Genomic DNA, 20,113 nt, shown 5'->3' with positions numbered 1-20,113 from the left:
ATCCCTGTAATGCCCAGTTCTGATTAGGGTAAACGGTGCCTTAAGAGTTATTTTAAACACTTGAAGCCTCTGATTTATAGATTTCTATACTTTATTTCTATGTTGTGCTTTTCCATCAGTTTTGCTGTTTCAGAGCGAGACGTGCTGTCTGAGTGTGTTCCTCTGTGTGTGGAGCGTTGTGATGGCTGGGTGTTTGTAATGTCTGTTGCTGTTTTTAAATTTCACTCATTATAAAGCCTTTGGTGTCATGAACACCAACAGAAATTCCTGTCTTGTATTACTCTGTACTCCTCTTTAACAGAGCTGCGTTCATAAGAACATAAGAAAGTTTACAAACAATATTACTCTGGAGTTGGTTCCAGACTCCCACAAGTCTGTGTGTAAAAAAGTGCCTCCTATTTTCTGTTCTGAATCCCCCCCCCCCTTATCTAATCTCCATTTGTGACCCTTGGTCCTTGTTTCTTTTTTCAGGTCAAAAAAGCCCCTTGGGTCGACATTGTCAATACCTTTTAGAATTTTGAATGCTTAAATCGGATCGCCGCGTAGTCGTCTTTGTTCAAGACTGAATAGATTCAATTATTTTAGCCTGTCTGCATATGACATGCCTTTTAAACCCAGAATAACACAATATTCTAGATGAGGTCTTACTAATGCATTTTAAAATTTTAAAATTACTTCCACTTGATTTAAATTCAACACTTTTCACTATATATCCAAGCTGATTTGCGAAAGCTGCATGGTAATATTTGGTAGTTTCTTTTTGTTTGGGGAATGATAAAACTTGTGTTGCAATATCTTCTGTAGTTTTAACTTTTTTTTTTTTTCTCTCTTTCTCTTACAGGGTGGATACCTGTGGAATTTGACCTGTAGAGAGGAGAAGTCTTCTCAAGCAGAGAATTTGAAGTGTGTAGGATTGAACTGACTTGCATGCAGGTCAGGTCAGGAGAGGAGAGCACTGCACAGCAGCACACGTACCTCCTCTTCGACTGGGCATTCAGGCTCAAGAGATCCATCCAGCTGGTCCACTTCAGATATAACCGCTCCTACTCAATCCAGGAAGCACAAACTTCCTTGTCTAAACCTACCAGCTGGTTTCTGTCATATGGTTTTTTGTGACTGCTGTCACTAGAAATAATAGCAGCCCAGTTTGGCCAAGCTTCACACTCCCTCCCTTCAATGTGGGGGAGGTTCTTTCCTCTGTCTGCAGCCAGGCTAAGCAGTGATACAGTACAGTTCAGCATTCTTGCTGTGCTCTGGGTGTAGTAGGATCTTTCAGTCACACATTCCAGACAATCTGTGCTTGGAGATGATGCTCAGGATACCTTATGGCTGAGCTCGGAGCTGAATGACAACTTAACACTACTGGGAAAGGTGTTGTGAAGGCGTTCTCTTTTTTTATTGTTTTATTTAATGCATTTATTTAATTTTTCATCTGTATTCTGACATTTTAATATTCGTTCTGACAACTGGATGCTCAGAACAGCAGATGCATGTTTTGATTTCTTTAGTGGATCAAACAATGAGGTGAATTGAGCTGGAGTGGACCTCAACTGTTATCTCAAGAACCGTGTGTCCGAGACTCTTAATTCTGTGCAAATATATACTGTATATAAAGTGACAAAATTGGCACTTGGTAATTAAACAAGCTCACCAGGAGGAGGCAGTCTTCAGAGTTTAATCTTTTCAGGAGAACTGGGAACCCATGAGGGAAACCAGCTCAGTTCTGATTTAAGGCGTTGAGGTCAGCTGTCGGTATACCTCTGTTGGAATCAGCTGTCGGTTTACTTCCCTGTGTTGGAATTTATATTTGGTTCCCTGGATCTCCGCAGCACTCTGAATAGCGTAAATGATTATTTAAACCCTTTATTCCCCTGCTTCTGTTATTGTGTGTCTACACACTGAACACATAGAGAAGTTGCACCAGATTACTGTTGGTACTGTTCCTGCTGATTTAAATCATGACTCCTGCCTGTAGATGGGGCCCAGTTTTGGACAGCTTTGCCAAGTGAGGGATGTGTGTTGCAGAGTGAGACGAAGAGAGAGTGAGACGCCATGACGGAACACGCAGAGCTGTTGGCCGAGATGCCAGCGGTGGGTCGCATGACGACGGCGGAGCGGCTCAAACATGCACATAAAAGGCGCGCACAGCAGCTGAAGACCTGGGCGCAGATGGAGAAGGAGGCCCCGCACAGGAGCAGAGGGGGGAAAGCCGGCAAGGAGGGGCGTCGTATCTCCTTCCCAAACAACGTGACCCTGCTGGAAGCTGCAGCCAGGAACGACCTTGAAGAGGGTGAGCACGATACCGGAGCCTTTTACTAGGGCCTGGACTAACTTGGTGTTATCCCATTAGAAAATATTCTGTCAAGATTTTAAATTCATGTTCCAGGGATAAAAATAAGATTCCCATTTCATAGATCCATTACTGGTTTTACTAGAAGTTTGATAAGACATAGTTGAGGTTTACACACTGGCTAATCAACCTTGTATTAAAACCTGGAATAGGTAACTACTGTGCAATGGGAGTCTTATTTCATTTTGAATTGGCTGAAAAGTATAATTCATACCATTTGACAGTAAAATAAATACTAACATATTTGTCCCAGCTCCTCCATTTACTCTTTAACCCAACACTGTCCAGCTGCACCCAGCCCTGGGGTTCAGAACTTCTGTCGGTGAAGTCTAGTATTGAAATGATCAGGAGCCAGGAGTTTGAGCAGGGTTAGAAATTCACATTAGCTCTGCTGCATTCTGGGGGTTCAGAATTCCCGTCAATGAGTAAACAAATCTCTTGTTAGAAAGTGTTCCTCCCCTATAGCTCCATGAACAACTCCCCCAATAGTGCGCAATGTGATTGTATAGTACAAGGTCACATGACTTTTTTTGGCTCTAGAAGCACAGAAACCTAGGAAAACAGTGAGCCCTACTAAATTAATACATCTGATAATATTAAAGCAACAAAACATTAAGAAAAGTGAGATTTGGTGTTTTGCTGTCCATACATAAGATCTTGTACAATCTGATACTGGGTGTATTGTTCTGTACTTGGAACATTAAATTAACACAATATCCGTACTCAATTGAATATGTATGTTTTGTTCAAATTCAAGGTGGTTTCTGATTAACTGTATTATTTTCCTCCGAATGCTCCTGTTCAAATCCCTCCTTCCTTCCTTATCAGCCTCCTGCCAACATCCGGTCTTTTTATTATGCTGAAACACAGAGTTATTTTGAGGGCTAAATACTGGTCGAAGGACAGACCGGTTAGGAGATTCAAATACTTCTACTCAGTGCTTTGCATGGAGCTGCAGTTTGTGTGTGTGGCGGGGGGATGTTTTACATACTGCACAAGTTAAAGTAATTGTATCTAAAAAACATAATTCATAGCCATTTTGCACATCCATTAGCTACGTACATCTCAAATGTTAGCACACATGTGTTTTCATTTTAAAACATGATATCTGGTACTACTTTAGTACATAGGAAACTTTCTATGCCTAATTCTTGGGTTATCGGTTTGGTCTTGAACTCCCTGGGTCATTTCACCTCAGCAGTGTATTCCAGACAGTGTCATACCGTCAAAATGTAACTCTGTGACATCCCAAGCCATGATGTGCCACTCTCTTCGCTGTACTATATAACCTGTCAGTGGTTTATGCTGAGAGTTTAAAAATAATAACTGTCTCGATTCCCTAGTGATTATGTCCAACCAGTCATGTAAGAGGTGTGTTTATTTTGGGTCTACAAAGCAAGCTGGTATGTACAGAGAATACTGTACATGTGAGGCCCACTCTATCCCATTTGTGTTTGTGAGGAAGCAGAAATCTGTGTCTTCAGTGGGAGAGGGTGGGGGCAATACTGTACTGTACATTTAAAATTGGCTGTCAAGATGGCCTATTGATTAATGAAATTTGTGAATTATCAAATCATAAAACAACAACAAAACAATGTGTGCAAAACTTCCTGGTGCACTGTTTGGAATTTAGCTAGCTAATCTGTATCACATGCTTTCCTTGCGCATTGCCAGACTAAATCTCTTCTGTGTGGATTTGATTTGTGATGACAATCCGTAAGCCCTCAACACTAGTATAAAGAAGTACAAGAAGATCATAATTTTTACGTTGTACAGAGCTGCACAAATTAATTATTCATATTGGCTTTTATAGAGAGTGTGGTTTCAGTATAACCAAATTTATATTTTGCAAAAGTTGTGAGTTTTGTAAGACTTCTGATCATTGTTCACTGGGTATGATAATGTCATCAGCACATGATATCACTCTACAGTATAAACGATTTGAGTATACAAAAATAAAATTTTGTGACAAAAGCAGCAACAGTAACTCATCAAATCAGTAAGAATAAAAATACAAATTGGTAAACATGCATGCACTTAATGAAATGATAGCTGCAGACTAATGGGGCACATCACAAACGAATGTAAAGCCTGCACTAATTGGTCCAGGGCAGTGGTCCTCAAAGTAATTTTGGCACAGGCATAAATTGATCTTACTTGGCTGTTTGCGGGCACGCTGACTGTTGCATAGGATCTTATCTTACAAACTGCCTTCTGGTGACATTTTATATATATATATATATATATATATATATATATATATATATATATATATATATATATATTATATATATATATATATATATATATATATATATATATATATATATTAAGAGTTTTTAGGGGTTATTCTTGGCTCACTCTGATAAGGCGAAGTCTCAGGTAGTAATTGTGTGTGCTGCGCTTATTCTTTAAATTTATATAAAATACGCAATACAAATATTTGTAAATCGCATGTTTACACAGATAACCATGAATAAACTAAAATAAGAGTGTAGATAGCGTCTCGCTTTGTTTCAGTTTGACAAATTTGTCAACACTACTCTGTTTTAAAGATCGCTCATCTGCAGTACAATTATTCAGAGAAAGTAGATTTGTAACTAAATATACTACGGTGTTCCCCTTTTCTGGTGAAATAAAAAAAAAATACAGATAGAAAATTAAATTCTAAATACTGAAATGTATTATTTTTCTCAATAAAAGTCGACGAAATTTAGTGCTTACCTGGCATAACACCAAGCCTCTGCTCACTAATGATTGGACAGCTGTCAGATCTTTCACTTTCCCATTGGCTGCTCACTCGTCTTCAATTTTCATGCAGAATACCGTGAGCGGCCTCTGCTTGGTTGTGATTGGACAGCTGCTTAAAACTCGGTCGGTACCTGCACCTGAAACAGACACAGTTTATGTCCCACCAGGCTAACTTATGATTGGGCTACTGCAGAGTCAGTGCAGATATTCAGTTGGTTGATCTATCGCAAAAGCCATACAATAAATAAATAAATAAATAAATAAATAAATAATAAATGTCGCACACGTACAAGCACAGCATAAGCGAGCAGCACTGTCAACAGCTGAAACCAGCCAGCAGGCTATGCCATTTGAATGTAGACCAGCACAATATGACTTAATAACAACATTTATGATTGCGGGGAAGCTATTTGCCCCATTAGTGCTTATCTAATTGTTAGCGACTAAATGATATCAAAACTTTGTCAAGTTTGATCTTAAGGGATCAACACCATGGGTAGGTAACTCATTTCATACCCTCGGGTCCTGGTTTCTGTGCTGCGCTTAAAGTATTGATTTTAACTTTATCAGCTCCTTTTAAGATTTTAAAGAAGTCTTTGATCTAGGCTAAATAAATTCAACCTATCTTCACTGCTGATTCTTTTAAGTGTTGGAATTGGACTGGTTGCTCATAGTTGGATTCTCCAGGGCCCTAATGTCCGTTTGGTACTTTGACAACCAGAATTGAACACAGTATTCAAAGTGTGGTCTCACCAGTGCATTATACAACCTTATCATAACCTGATCTTAATGGGTTTGAAAAAGTGTACAAGGGCAATTGACAGTGTTTGGGTAGAGTACAGTAAAAACTAAACTGATCTTGTGTTTAAACATGACTCATGTTTAATGAAGACAGCCATACTAAAGCTGTGTCTTCGTGCAGTCGGGTTAAACCTTAACCTTTTTTTTTTTTTTTTTTTTTTTTTTTTTTTTAAGTGCCTTTGCTTCTGTTCAGTCTGCTATTTATAAGAAATAACTGCTCCTCAGTATAGTATGGCTCTTTTAACCAAGAAAAGGAGTTTAGGTCAGCCTTCACTGAAGCCACCCATTTAATATTGTGCTCAACCCCCCACACACACCCACACCCACAGTACACAAAAGGAAATTAGGAAGTTTGCACAACTGTCAATTTGAGTGTGCATTGGTCTTGACTTATAGATCATGGTGTGTGCTTTGTCATCTGAGCCCTTATCATCTTATCCTACAATAGCATTTTTTAACAGTCACGCGGGACATTTTATAGGACTGTACATTCACTTTCACTGCTAAAAAAAAATAGAATACAAACACAGCTGTATAAGTATATAGCCTACACTATATATCTAACCTGCATGCTCTGTACCTTTCCACACAATGCCTGTCTGTTAAAGCGGGGATCACAGGAGGCAATAGCCCTGCGACTATACAAAGCTGAGAAGAAATGGAGAAGTGCTTGGACTGATTTTAATGCTTAAGGGATATCACAGGATTTACAGCACTAGGTGATAAATACTTTTAATTAGTAAAAAACACCACACGAGCATGAGAAAATGTACAAACAAGATGAAGCCATTCTGTCTGTCAGTGCTGTTTGGTTCCTAATAGCTGATTGATCTCAAAACAAGTCTTAAAGGATGCAGTCGCCGGTCTTCACCGGGGATTCCTTAGGAAGCATTTGCTCTGGCGTTCCAATAGGTTAGGGAGACAAAAACATCAGGGACTGTTTCTCCTCCGTGCGTTGCAGCTCACCCTACTGACCAGGCACCTGGTGAGCTGCTGGGCTGCCTGGACATGTGCTGGGCTGGCCTTTGTCCTCCAGAGGCCGGTAGCTCACTGACATTCTGTCTGTCATTCCTGGGTATAAAGAGGTATTTGGCTTGGGGATCAGAGGACACCGACTGACTTTCAATTCTCCTGAGCTGTTGAAGGAAATTGCTGTGGTGAGGGAGTGTAATTAGAAATTCTGAATTGGGGAGACCATCCGTGGTAAAATAAACAAACCTCTGACAGACTCCCCTTGTCCTGGGTGAGAGAGACTGACAGTCTGGCACCTCAGGGCTTGGTATCGGTCTCCTAGCTCGGAGAGGTTCAGAGTATCTGAAAAGCACGCTACCTGACAGGTTAGTCGAGATGCTGTGGGTAATAGCAGATGGCTTCGTGGTTTGTGAGGAAACGATTCCCATGTTTTGTCGAGGTAGCTTATGAAAAGCGGACTGTATACTGTGACATCTTTTTGACTTGAACAGCGGTTCACAGGACTGGTTTGTGGTTTGTAGAAAGCACAACAGAACAAAGGAGAGTAAGATAATGAAATATTGGCAAAGCTTTTTTTTTTTTTTTTCTCCTCTCCTAAATCAGCCAAAGTGTCTTTTATAGAGGAAAGTGCCAGCACCATCTAGTGATCTGCCACTTTGGATCAAGTCTTGTGTGTTTTTTTTCTGGCAGCACGCAAGCTATGCCCTAAATGGTACAGTATACCTAACACTCAGATACTTTGGCTGATCTAGCCTGCATTACATATGTCTATGGCTGAAGAGCAGCTCCTTGAACTAACTAGTTAAAGCACCTTTACACAGACTTATGAAGAACTAAATTAAAGATAAGGTTTGAGTAACTGCAGTAAGAAGCAATCAGAATGGCAAAAAACATGACAATGTCATTGTAATTTGAAGCTGCTTGCTTGAGTTAAGTCTTTGTGGATCTCTGTGTGTTTTGAATGTGTTCAGTAGCAGCGATTTGTGTTTTTCTTCCAGAGTAAGCATGCTTGGTAGGCAGCTTAGTTCAGTTTTTATTACAACTAATTTGCTTGTCAAATGATTGATTATTTTTTAAAGAGAGTTGGCTGTCTTACATGAAGTAGCCTGGGGATAGAACAGCTCACTGTAAAGCTGAAGGTGTAGAACTAGTCAAACACCCTGCCTCTCTCACTCTCAGGAAGTAATATCCTGATTTACCTATTATTATTATTATTATTATATTATTATTATTATTAATAATCACATTTACATTGGATTTTGTGAGCCATTATATGCTATCCTAGGCAGCATATAATATGAATATGTTAGTTTCCTGAAAGGGATTTCCATGAAAATTCTGTTTTGTAGATTTCCTCTTTAAAACAAAGACTTCTAGTTGCAACGCCTGTCATTGAACTTTATTACGTTTTTCTAAATGTAGCACTGTTGAGGGTTTACTATGTGGTTATGGGTGAAGATCTGTTAAAGTAAGCGTTGAATTAACGTTCACTTTGTTCTGGTTCTTAAGTTGGGTGTCTGTCATTTTATTGTTTACAGTCCAGCAACCTTTTTGCTCCTTCCCGTTTCAGCTGCACCTACTTCTTTATCAAAAGTCTTTGAAACCAGGCTTTGTTCCCTTTTAAGTGGAAAGACAACCATTACTGAATGGGAAGAGCCTCTCTGACCCCTCAATCACTGAGCACATATAAAAAAGATGCCCTATCAGGGCCCTGCTGTGAGGGGGAAGTCTCTCCCACCTCCTGCTGAAGAGGGACGTCCTTGCAGTAGCATATCACCATTTTCTCTCTCCCCTCACTGAGACAACACTCGGATTGCTTTGTACTCTGCTTGTGCTGGAACTTGGCTCTTTTGCATGGCAAAAAAATCCTCAGGATCGAGTCCCTAGCCTACAAAAACTAATTCACTATGGTAAGCTTCTACATTTACGACTATATTGAGATTGCTAGTTGCCTTAGTCTCCTAGTTGGATTTTAGTGAATAGAGCTGGTTTCGACCCCTCTATAGAGATTGTTGCTAAGCTCTTTTCTTTTTCTTCTCTCGCTGTAGTCACTTACTCTGCTTGGTCGTGAGCTATTTGTGTCAGCTACTGTCGGGTGATCCCGCTGTCATGTGGCGCCGACCCCAATGCTGATTGACTCTGCTCCAGCTACAATCCAGCTCTGCCCCTACTGTGCCCTCTTCTGCACTCGGCGCCAACTCTAACGCCGATTGGCGCGTCCCCACCTCGGCACCGATGCCAATTACTCGCTGTTGACTATGGTTTCTGATGGCTACTCGGCACTGAATCCTACTGCTCGGCATCGATGCCCGCGCTGCCATCTCAGTGTGCTCTGCAGGGTCCTCCGTTTTTGGTTTCCCCAGTGTGACCAATGTGCAGCGAAGTTCCCAAAGGAGGATGGGCACACTCGCTGTGTCCGGTGCTTGGGACCGGTTCATGCAGCCAAGGCGCTGACAGGAGAGAAGGACTGCTCTTCTTGTCAACAGTTGACCAACAGAACCAGTCGCAGGAGGGCAGCCCTCTCCCCATCGGACTCCCATTCCTCAGAGCATAGAAGGGCACTGTCTACTGCGACAGCTCAGGGCCTCTCAAGGGACCTCTGGAAGCCCACCTACTACAGTGGCGAGGGAGAGCACCCCCATACCCCTGGTTCACCCTCTCCTACCCCACCACCAGCATGGAGGCGTAAACGCCCATCTATGGAATTGCGGTGGAAACCACCTAGGGGGCACCGTTTGAGAGTACGCTCACCGGGCGGTAGACACTCACCGAGGAGGTACCTCTCCCCTTCTCCTCATCGACGCAGATGCTCTCCTTTTGCGTCTCCAGAAAAACGCCAGAGCTCTGCGGAGAGGCTTTTTGAAGACCTGGCTTAGGCTGTAAGAGCCCAGCAAGCCATGCTTGAGACCTTGCTGCAGGCTCAGGGTAGACTGCCCCCCTGCTACCGGGCAGCCCCAGCCCCTCCACTCCCGCTATCCATCTTTGGTCCCACCTATACCCCCAAGCCCCGGCGAGCTCTCTTTCACTGCCTCAAGGTTGGATGTGTCTGACCTCACCACTTCGGTCAGGCAGGCCTCAGCCGGGAGCTCCACTCCAACCCTCCCTCACATCTCTCAGAGGGAGGAGTTCCGTGCTGTGATGCAGCGCGCAGCTGCTGCCACTGATGTTCCCTGGCCTGTGGAACAGGAAGGAAAAGGAATCGCTTCCTTAAACAAAGAGGGCACCCTACACAGCATGCTCTTCCTCTCTGTGAGGAAGTCTGTCGGTGAGAGCAGTGAACATAGTGTCCATCTTGGTGCTCTACCAGTCGCAGTTAGCAGCAAGACTGCGGGAGCAGGCAATGGAGACAGATGCGGGGGAGCTTCAGGCGGTGACGGGAGTGATGGTGGTGGTGGAGACAGAGAAGGCTGCGTTACTGGATGCCCCAATAACACCGGGGCAAACATTCGGAGCGACTGTGGATGTGAGCCTTGAGAGGACCCACGAGGCCACAGAGGTCGCTTCAAAGTTGTTGCACCTTCCTCCCTATTGCCAGAGCCCTAGGTGGCTTTCCCAGTCTGCTGGGGTTTGAACGCCGCCCTCCACCTCAGGCCAAGCAAGCAGACGGAGGGAAAGCCAGCGGCAAGGGACCACCGCTGGCAAGAGGTAACCGGTTCTCTGGCTGGAGACCGGGGCCTAAAAAAGATGTGCCCCCTCCCAAGCCCAAGGGAGACCACCCCTGAGGGGCTCCTGCTGCCACCTTCCCCCCCCTCACAACCGGACTGACCACTGGACACAACCCATGGCAAGGCTGCACCCAGGACTCCTGGGTGCTCATGACTATGAGACATGGTTACGCTGTGCAATTTTGCTTGGGCCCTCCGCCCTTCAAGGGTGTGCTCCCTACCTCCGTCAGACTAGCATGCACGATTCTCCTCCAACAGGAGATCCTCCTCCAACAAAAGCACACTGTGCACTTAGTAAATCCAAGCAATGCCTTAAGCGGGTTCTACTCCAGCTACTTCCTGGTACCCAAGAGGAACGGCGGTTTCTGACCTATTCTGGACCTCGGGGTCCTCAACATGTTCCTCAAACAATGGAAGTTCAACATGTTGACCGCACAGTGTATCCTCCAGTTTGTCCAGCCGGGCGACTGGTTCACATCGATCGACCTGCAAGACTCCTACTTCCATGTCCCAATCCGTCTCGCACACAGAAAATATCTACGCTTGCGAGTATCTGGACAATGCCGGAAGACACTGGAGTAGTGGCTCCGCCATGTCAATCTGTGCCTCGGATCTCCCCTCGGCTTCCCCTCACAGAAGGGAAGTTGTCACTACGGATGCCTCCAGCCTGGGCTGGGGAGCGGTCTGGAGTGGGAGGGGAATATGAGGTCAGTGGAATGGACCTTGGCAGCAAGTGCATATAAATGCCCAAGAACTGCAAGCAGTAGCCCTAGCGCGCTGTCATTTTATCCAGCAGTTTACAAACAAACATGTGCTGGTTCGGACAGACAATGCAACAGTGGTCGCCTACATAAACCACCAAGGCGGCCTGCGCTCATCTGGCCTTCACCATGTGGTGCACAGACTCCTGACTTGGACGCACAGAAACTTGCATTCCATCAGGACAGTCCACCTTCCTGGTGTGGCCAACAGAGCAGCAGACCTCCTGTCCAGAGGAGCTCCAGACAGCTCTGAGTGGAGACTGCACTCTCAGGTTCTGCATCTACTCTGAAGGTCTACTTGGCAGCAATATTGGTGTGCCACGATAAGATTGACTGTCTGCTGGGGCACACTTCCTGGCAATGCAATTTCTTAAAGGGTGCCGGAGGCTCCTCCAACGAAGAGCATGGTCCCTAAGTGGGATCTGGAGCTGGTGCTGGGGGTCCTTACGGGTCCCAAATTTGAGCCCATGGCCTCAGCAGAGCTGCACCCTGTTCCCTTCAAAGTGGAGTTTTTGTTAGCCATTACGTCTGCCAGAAGAGTAAGTGAGCTTCATGCGCTGTCCATTGACTCTTGTATGGCTTTCACTAGTAATGACTCGTGTAACATTAAGAACTAACCTGGCCTTTTTGCCAAAGGTGGTCTCTTCATTCCGTATTAACCAAACAGTGGTTTTGGAAGCTTACAGACCTCCCCTGCTTGAGTCAGAGGAAGATCGCAGACAGCACACACTTTGCCCGGTCCGGGCTCTGTGCTGTTGCCTAAGTAGGACAGCGTCCTGGGGACAGTCCAACCAGCTGTTTGTCTGCCACGGTTCCCGCTGTAGAGGTCAGGCCCTTTCGAAGCAACATCTAGCACACTGGGTGTCTGATGCCATACGCTTGGCATATGAACAGACAGACTCCCCCATGCCGGGGGACATTACGGCCCATTCCACCAGCGGCCAAGTGACTTCGAGCTTTGCAGCTAGTCAGACATTTGCATGTTTTTACTGCCTTGATGTTGCAAACTGAGTGAGGCCCTCTCTGGGCTCTAGATTGCTGCTGGCGGCATGCCCTTATGCGTTATGAGGGCTCTGGATGCTATTGCCGTGGGGCTGTACTATCTGTAATCTGGAGCCACGACAGCTCTGGTACAGCTTCCCATTCGATAGTGGTTGTCATTCTACTTGAAAGGGAACATTAGGTTATTACCATAACCCTGGCTCCCTGAAAAGAATGACAACCATTACCCTTTGAGGTCGTGTCCCCAGCTAACCTTAAATTTCGAAAATGGCGATATGCTACTGTGAGGTCGTCCCTCTTCAGTAGAAGGTGGGAGGGACTTCCCTCAAAGCAGGGCCCTGATAGGGCAGCTTTGTTATATGTGCTCAGTGATTTACGGGTCAGACAGGCTCTTCCCATTTGGTAATGGTTGTCATTCTTTTCGGGGAACCAGGGTTATGGTTATAACCTAATGTTCTGTGCTATCAGGTACAAGTGTACATCTTCCAGTGACTTCTACACAAGAAGCATACAGAATTACACTCCATCACTGTCTAAAAGGAACATTTTAAGCAGTGATCCCAAAGCACTTGCGTTCATGGCTGTCTCTACATGGTCCAGTACCAGAAATACGAGCAGGACTTCGTTTTAAAGCTCTGATTCTTCTCCTTTCAATGGTGTAGGGCTGGGATGTTTCTCACAGAGCCTGAGTAGAAAGATTTAAAGGGCCAGGTTGCCGGTGTTTAACATTAGGCGGACCTTACAGAGTTCAGCAGTTGTAGCAAGACCCGGTGACGTGTAACACTATATTTTTCGGGACCCCACTACTTACTCTTGAATACACTTTAGAGGTTTCTTCAAACAGTTAAAACTACTGTTATGCTACTTAGTACATGACGTTGATAACATCAACCTAAATTTCTAGTTGTGGCAGTCGGGGGTGGATGCTACTGAGTGCCCCAGGAAGGCAATGACTTTACTGTGTATGTCTCAGAGTCTGCACTGTCTCCATGTTCTCCAGAAATGTGCAGAGTGTAATGGAAGCCCTTTGAAATCATGTGAGGTTGTTTCAGGGGTGTAGCCTTCTGAAAAAACAACACACAGACACACACATGCAATCCTTGCCAGCTAAAGTTTGTGCAGAGAGCAGTTTGATGATGCTGCAATGCAAAACCACAAGTTCTCTTGTATGATGTTGAAAGACAAATATTTTTCATAACCATAGCAGGGAAATTACTTCTGGTTAGTAATTTTGCTGTAAGTTTGTGTTGTTCCTCCCCCACTGAGAGGCCCAGTCTTTGTGTCCCTCACTCCCTCAGTGAGAAATCCAGTTTGGGTGTCATCACTGAGAAGCCCAGTCTGTGTGTCCCTCAATGAAGTCCAGTAAGTTTGTCCCTTACTGAGAGGTCTAGTCTGTGTGTCCCTCACTTCCTCGCTGAGAGGTCCAGTCTGTGTATCCCTCTCTACCTCACTCACTAGAATTGTTTTCATCATAGATCCTTTATTTTGTAACTATAAACTATAATAAATAACGAATGCAATGCAAAGCCCCTGACTGGTGGCCCTGTTGTGTGATTGCAGTGCGTGAATTCCTGAAGAATGGGGTCAGTCCGGACCTGTATAATGAGGATGGACTCACTGCGCTGCATCAGGTAGGACCCTGTGTGTCCTCTGCTCTAGTGTCTGTATATTACGTGTGAGTCTCTCTGTCTCCCTTGTTGTGACTGTGTGCTGTGCATTATCTTTGAGTCTCTGTCTCTTTCATTGTGACTGTGCTGTTCTCTCTGACCCGCAGTGCTGCATCGATGATTTCGAGGAGGTTGTGCGAGCGCTGGTGGATGCGGGGGCCAATGTGAACGCGTGTGACAGTGAGCTGTGGACCCCGCTGCATGCCGCCGCCACCTGTGGACACATGGGCCTGGTCGAGATGCTCATCAAACAGTATGTGGACCCAAGCTCTGCACTGCTACCATGTGGACAGTACAGAGAGGTGCATCCTGTCTGTCAGCCCACATACCTGTCAACTTTTGAAAATTACAAAATCGGGAGTAGGGGGTGGTGCAGTCTGTGATACCTTTATTACCTCTTCCCCTGAGGGGGTGGGGGGGGGCAGTGGGCACAGGAGCCACAGGGCAATCCTGGGTCCTAAACCCTGCTAGGTACAGACAGGGATTGCTGTAACCACACACCGGCCATGACTTTTGCAGACATTAAAGGTTTACTGACATAATGGAGTTTAACAGAAGAGTCTTGAGCAGAATACAGGAGAAAATCTGTCCTGGGAGAAGGTTTCAAAATACGTGAGACTCCCGGTGAATACAGGAGAGTTGACAGGTCTGGAAGTGGGGTATAAAGTGATTGTAGCTAACAAAATAATTTCTTAAATCTTGCCTATTTTTCACTTCCATTGTCTCTTTCTAGCAAAACATGTACTTTCATTTTAAAACGTGTTATCTGGTTCTGCACCACTGAGGTGAAATGGCCTGGGAAGTACAAGTGTAACAGATATCCTGGAAGGCAAGGCAAACAATCTAAGAACTTTCTTTAACCTATGTAGTACCATATTTCATGTTTTAAAATTAATATGCCTGCATTGCAATATCATATGTTTCTTTCTAACCTATGTGATAAAACACACAGGTTTATAAAACATTATTCACAAAAAGGCTATACACAGTACCTTTTTTCTATATGCTTGAGCACACTATCAAGCGGGCTTGTTTGCACAGCAGCCCCTAAGAGACTGGCTGCTCTCTTTAAATACCCTTCACCTGGCTCTAATTTAAAATGATTGCGAGGTGCAGGAAATAATTAATAATTAAACAATACAATTACAGTTAAGCAGTTAAACAATAATACAAATACATAAACAAATATACATTTCTGGCAGGGAGGAGATTAACCTGTAAAACAATCAATACAAATACAAAAACAAATATATGTTTATGGCATTTGTTTAGATATGTAAAGGACCATTCCCTATCTATTGGATATATATATATATATATATATATATATTATATATAATATATATATCCTTATATTCTCCTAGAATATGGGTGTACAGTGAAAGGAAGTGCATGAGAGGTAAGATTTTGTGAAATTATTTTGTCAATTACTTTAAAGCTTTGTGTGCCCCCTGCTTATTATCATGTCCATGATGGAATATAACGAAAGGAAGTGGGGACTAGCTTCTGATAATATCACTTTGGTTATGTCACACTCCTGGTTAATATCACTCACATTATCATGATAAACACATTTTCAACACCTTTTAATACATTTTAAAAGCTTATTAATTGCTATGTTACTGGTGGACTGCTGAAAGTCAAACTCTGCTTTTTCTCACCATTTCTGCTCAGTTCCCTTTGAAGTGCTATTAAACAGGGATGTCTGTACAGTACTAATCTTTGTCGCTCTTGGTATGTTAACCCTTTGCGGTCCATATATTCAGCGCCTGTCACGTCCAGTTTATTTTTACACATGCTGTTTATTTTACACACGCTGTTAAAAAATAATTTTATTCATAGTAAAACAGGTTTAAAAGGCCCTGTATATCAACAGGACACTCAGTACTGCATCTCCAGCCCAACCCCACCCCTTGTGCACTGTATTTATCACATACCTCTTCATAGTCGTGCATACTGATAAATCCTCTCCTGATCACTCATTTTGTCACCAAACTCCTCAATAATGCGATCCAAGTCATTATTATTACTATAACATCACCAAAAGCCAGAGATATTCTTTGAGCACTGAATGCGGAAGCAGCTATCCTATTTGTTTATGTCTCCATTGAACTTCCTTGCTGCATGGATTCCTTTGTTTAATATTTCGTAGCCCCAAGCTGCAAAGAGGGTACATAGTGTACTCTGCAGTGATCCAGCAGCCGTCAATGACAGGAGGCATCAGTACAATGATAGTTGTGGTTGTAAATATTATTCCGGGAGGTATATTTCTTGTCACATGAACCTACAGTTCTATAGTTCCACCTTCTGTCGTAATTTTACTTGTAGGATAAGTCAAGGTTGCATGTACTGTACTAGCACAGAGACTTCAATTCATATGTAAGGCAGCATAAGGTAACTGGAGTGGTGCTACAGTTTCCATTATTTTTCAATCTAAGGAATAAGTACAGTAAATTGTGAAATATCATCTTTATGTGGTGAGTCCCTTATGGAAATCTACTGTGGTCCTTTACCAGTTTCTCCATGGTTAACCATGCATTCTAATATGCTTTACCATATCTCCATGCATTACAGTGTTTACCTATGCTTTACCATATCTCTCTGCTTTACAATGCACAACTGTGCTTTCCCATGCTTTCACTGTGCTTTAATACACTTTTTTTATAATGGGGAAACTTACTGCCTGTGCTATATGAAAGTCCTGCAGGATGAACGCAGTGTATGTGTGAGTGTCTCACTCTTCTTTCCCACCACAGTGGTGCTAACATGCTGGCAGTGAATGCAGACGGGAACATGCCTTACGATCTGTGTGAAGATGAGGTCACCCTAGACTACATTGAAACAGCCATGGCTAACCAGGGTCAGTGTGCGCTCTTACACTCCTTTTACTCTAACCACACTGCCCCACTCTCCTTCTCAGCTCTAACCACACTGCCCCCCCATCCCTGTCCTAACCACACTTCCCCCTCCCCTTCTCATCTCAGCTCTAACCACACTGCCCCCTCTCATCCTAACCACACTGCCCCCTCCCTCTCCAGTCTCTCAACTCTAACCACACTGCCCCTCTCCCCTTCTCGTCTCTCGGCTCTAACCACACTGCCCCCTCTCCATCCTAACCACACTGCCCCCTCCCCTTCTCATCTCAGCTCTAACCACACTGCCCCCCCTCCCTGTCCTAACCACACTGCCCCCTCCCCTTCTCATCTCAGCTCTAACCACACTGCCCCCTCCCCTTCTCATCTCAGCTCTAACCACACTGCCCCCTCCCCTTCTCATCTCAGCTCTAACCACACTGCCCCCTCCCCTTCTCATCTCAGGCTCTAACCACACTGCCCCCCCTCCATCCTAACCACACTCCCCCTCCCCTTCTCATCTCAGCTCTAACCACACTGCCCCCCCTCCCTGTCCTAACCACACTGGCCCCCTCCCCTTCTCATCTCAGCTCTAACCACACTGCCCCCCCCCTTCCTCTCTCAGCTAACCACACTGCCCCCTCCCCTTCTCATCTCAGCTCTAACCACACTGCCCCCCCCCCCCCCCCCCCCCCTTCTCGTCTCTCGGCTCTAACCACACTGCCCCTTCTCCATCCTAACCACACTGCCCCCTCCCCTTCTCATCTCAGCTCTAACCACACTGCCCCCCCCCCACACTGCCAGCTCTAACCACACTGCCTCCTCTCTAACCACACTGCACCCTCCCTCCCCTTCTCATCTCTCGGCTCTAACCACACTGTCCCCTCTCCATCCTAACCACACTGCCCCCTCCCCTTCTCGTCTCAGCTCTAACCACACTGCCCCCTCCCCTTCTCGTCTCTCAAGTCTAACAACACTGTCCCCTCCCTGTCCTAACCACGCTACCCCCTCCCCTTCCCATCTCTCAAGTCTAACCACATTGCCCGCTCCCACTCCTCGTCCCTCATCTCTAACCACACTACCCCCCTGCCCGAAGGGGTAACCCACGATTGGGGTGAACCACAGGGCCCTTGCGTCCAGGACCACAGGAGTGTGATTGGGGGGCGGGGGTAGCGATACATTGGTGTGACCTGTCGTCCCTCATCTATGGAAGTCGGCGGGGGAACCTCACCCCCCTACCCCCCCCCCCCCCCCCCCCCCCCCCTTTCTCGCTGAGTTTGGTGTGACGGGGGGAAGGTGAGGGGACAGGGAGTCGACATTGCAGGCTGTAACGAGTAGACAACACTGCCCACCCTCCCAGTCCATAACTCTAGACCACACTGCCTTCTAGCACACTCTGCAATGATCCAGCAGCCGTCCATGACAGAGACACATGTCTAGTAGCTGCTGGCAGCCCTGTAATTTCTTATCTGTTATATTGACTCGCCTTCCCTCCCTCTCTCCGCTCTCTTCTCAGGTATCACACAGGAGAGGATAGACGAGTGCCGGTCCTCCAAGGAAAGGCAGATGGTAGCTGACATCAGGGCTCTGATCCAGGCTGGGTGTGACCTCAATGCGCAGGATGAGAACGGAACATCACTGGTGAGATCACTGATCCACTCCTCACAAGCTCCCTTTCTGTAGATTGTTTTTTTTTTTAATTCTACAGGAATGCCTGCTATTCTCTGTATCTCAGAGAGGTGATTCCCTTCCCTGTAATTTGAACATTTCATCCAGTGGATCTCATTGATTTTGAATCTTTTATATCCTGCTGTTGAATTGAAGTCATGTTTGCTAAGGTTCTTCAAAAGCTCCACCTGCTAAACCATTCTGTCTGATTGCATACAAAGTGCTCTTAAAGGCAGAATACATACAATATTGTAAATCATTATCTCACCCATGTGTCTTTCAGGGTATTTGGTATCCAAATTCTTGTTTTGTTTCTGTCTTTAATTACGTCCTTAAAACTATTCAAATACTTGATTGTTCATAGCCACATGTTCTCTTCTAAAGACCATAAAACAAATGCTTCTAGTTTGTTCCCCACAAGTGCTGTTTACACCTGTGCAAGCTTCCCTGCTGACAATTGCTAGTTAATTGCTGCTGTAATGAGGTGCAATTTTGTAGTATTGTCATCTTGATGATGCAGAGAGCCTTTTGTGATGAACTAATCAGAAGCATCTTGTAATGACCTTTAGTGGAGAACATATTCCTATGAACCATGTTGAGCTCTGTTTAAAAATAGGTTAGTCAAGAATGTCATGAAAACAAACAAAACAAGAATTGGAAAACAAATTTCACGATTGATAGGTGGATGAGAGTATTATTTAATTTTCGAAACCCTTTTTATTCTACCTTTTAATACGTCACTCCCTTACATGTAAATTCTTGCTGCTGGAGCAGTCTTGTGTTACATATGCTAATGCTGTTGCTTCTCTCTTTGTGGTTTCACTGTAACTGATCCAGTTAATCCTTCCAGTGCAGTATGTCTGTATAATTGCTGTTTTAATTGGTTGGTTTGCTCTGAATTGTCAAGACGTGGTGCTTGACAAGGTAATGTTGTAAGCATGTGATTTACTATTGAGCAGGGTATTCTGAGAACCTGGTGCAACGTTCTCCCTGTGAAGCAGGTGCTCGGGCTGCTCTACACAAGCTAGCTGTACTGTTTAATCTTGTTCTGAACTGTGGATTTCCAACACATCCTTGTGCAATACACAACCAGCCGGAACACTGGCTGAATATGGCTAGAACTTCACTGGCTGTGATTTCTGAGAAAAGTGATCAAGCATTAGAAAAGCTGTCCTGTTTTTTCAGTCCAGTTGAAGTCCATAACCCATTTTGTTATGTACAGGGTCCCTTGGGCTTATGGCAACAAGGCTTTTGGACATGAAGCTCCCAAAGATTAGGTCAATGGGATGGCCAGTGTTAAGAATGTATTAGCCAGTCTGACTTTAGAAAAAAGCACAGAGATGGAAATAATACTGCCATTGCATAGCAGTCCATCCAGTGCTCCAGTTAAGGTTTTTGGTCAATGAGTAATTTACTCTCCAATTTAGACACTTAATGAGTAAAATGCAACATTACCTTGAAGTCATGGGTACTTTTATTTTCCACCTAAAAAAAAAATCTAACCATGTATTTTTTTGCAGCCTGTTAGTCCAGCCTTAATAACACTGTATTAATAATGGTACAGTCCAAGAAGTTGCTGCTGTTGATTTAGTTAGCTACTGCTAACATGTCTGTAGATGTTAAT

The 20,113-nt window shown here is 44.5% G+C and overlaps 1 protein-coding gene across 1 annotated transcript in view; it reads left to right on the top strand.

Annotated features, from left to right (window-relative positions):
- LOC121314278 (protein phosphatase 1 regulatory subunit 16A-like) overlaps window positions 1-20,113 on the top strand; it is a 39,927-nt gene that overhangs the window by 10,698 nt on the left and 9,116 nt on the right. Inside the window, exons 2-7 of the mRNA XM_041247351.1 lie at window positions 842-1,371; window positions 2,026-2,290; window positions 13,863-13,933; window positions 14,077-14,222; window positions 16,726-16,829; window positions 18,338-18,462. Of these exons, the coding sequence (XP_041103285.1) occupies window positions 2,053-2,290; window positions 13,863-13,933; window positions 14,077-14,222; window positions 16,726-16,829; window positions 18,338-18,462 (684 nt within the window). The 5' untranslated portion in view covers window positions 842-1,371; window positions 2,026-2,052. The remainder of the gene's footprint in view (window positions 1-841; window positions 1,372-2,025; window positions 2,291-13,862; window positions 13,934-14,076; window positions 14,223-16,725; window positions 16,830-18,337; window positions 18,463-20,113) is intronic.

This window comes from Polyodon spathula, chromosome 4, assembly GCF_017654505.1.
Source record: "Polyodon spathula isolate WHYD16114869_AA chromosome 4, ASM1765450v1, whole genome shotgun sequence".
NCBI classification, from domain to species: domain Eukaryota; kingdom Metazoa; phylum Chordata; class Actinopteri; order Acipenseriformes; family Polyodontidae; genus Polyodon; species Polyodon spathula.
Note: the sequence above shows the minus strand (reverse complement) of the source record. Positions and strands in the feature narration are given on the sequence as shown.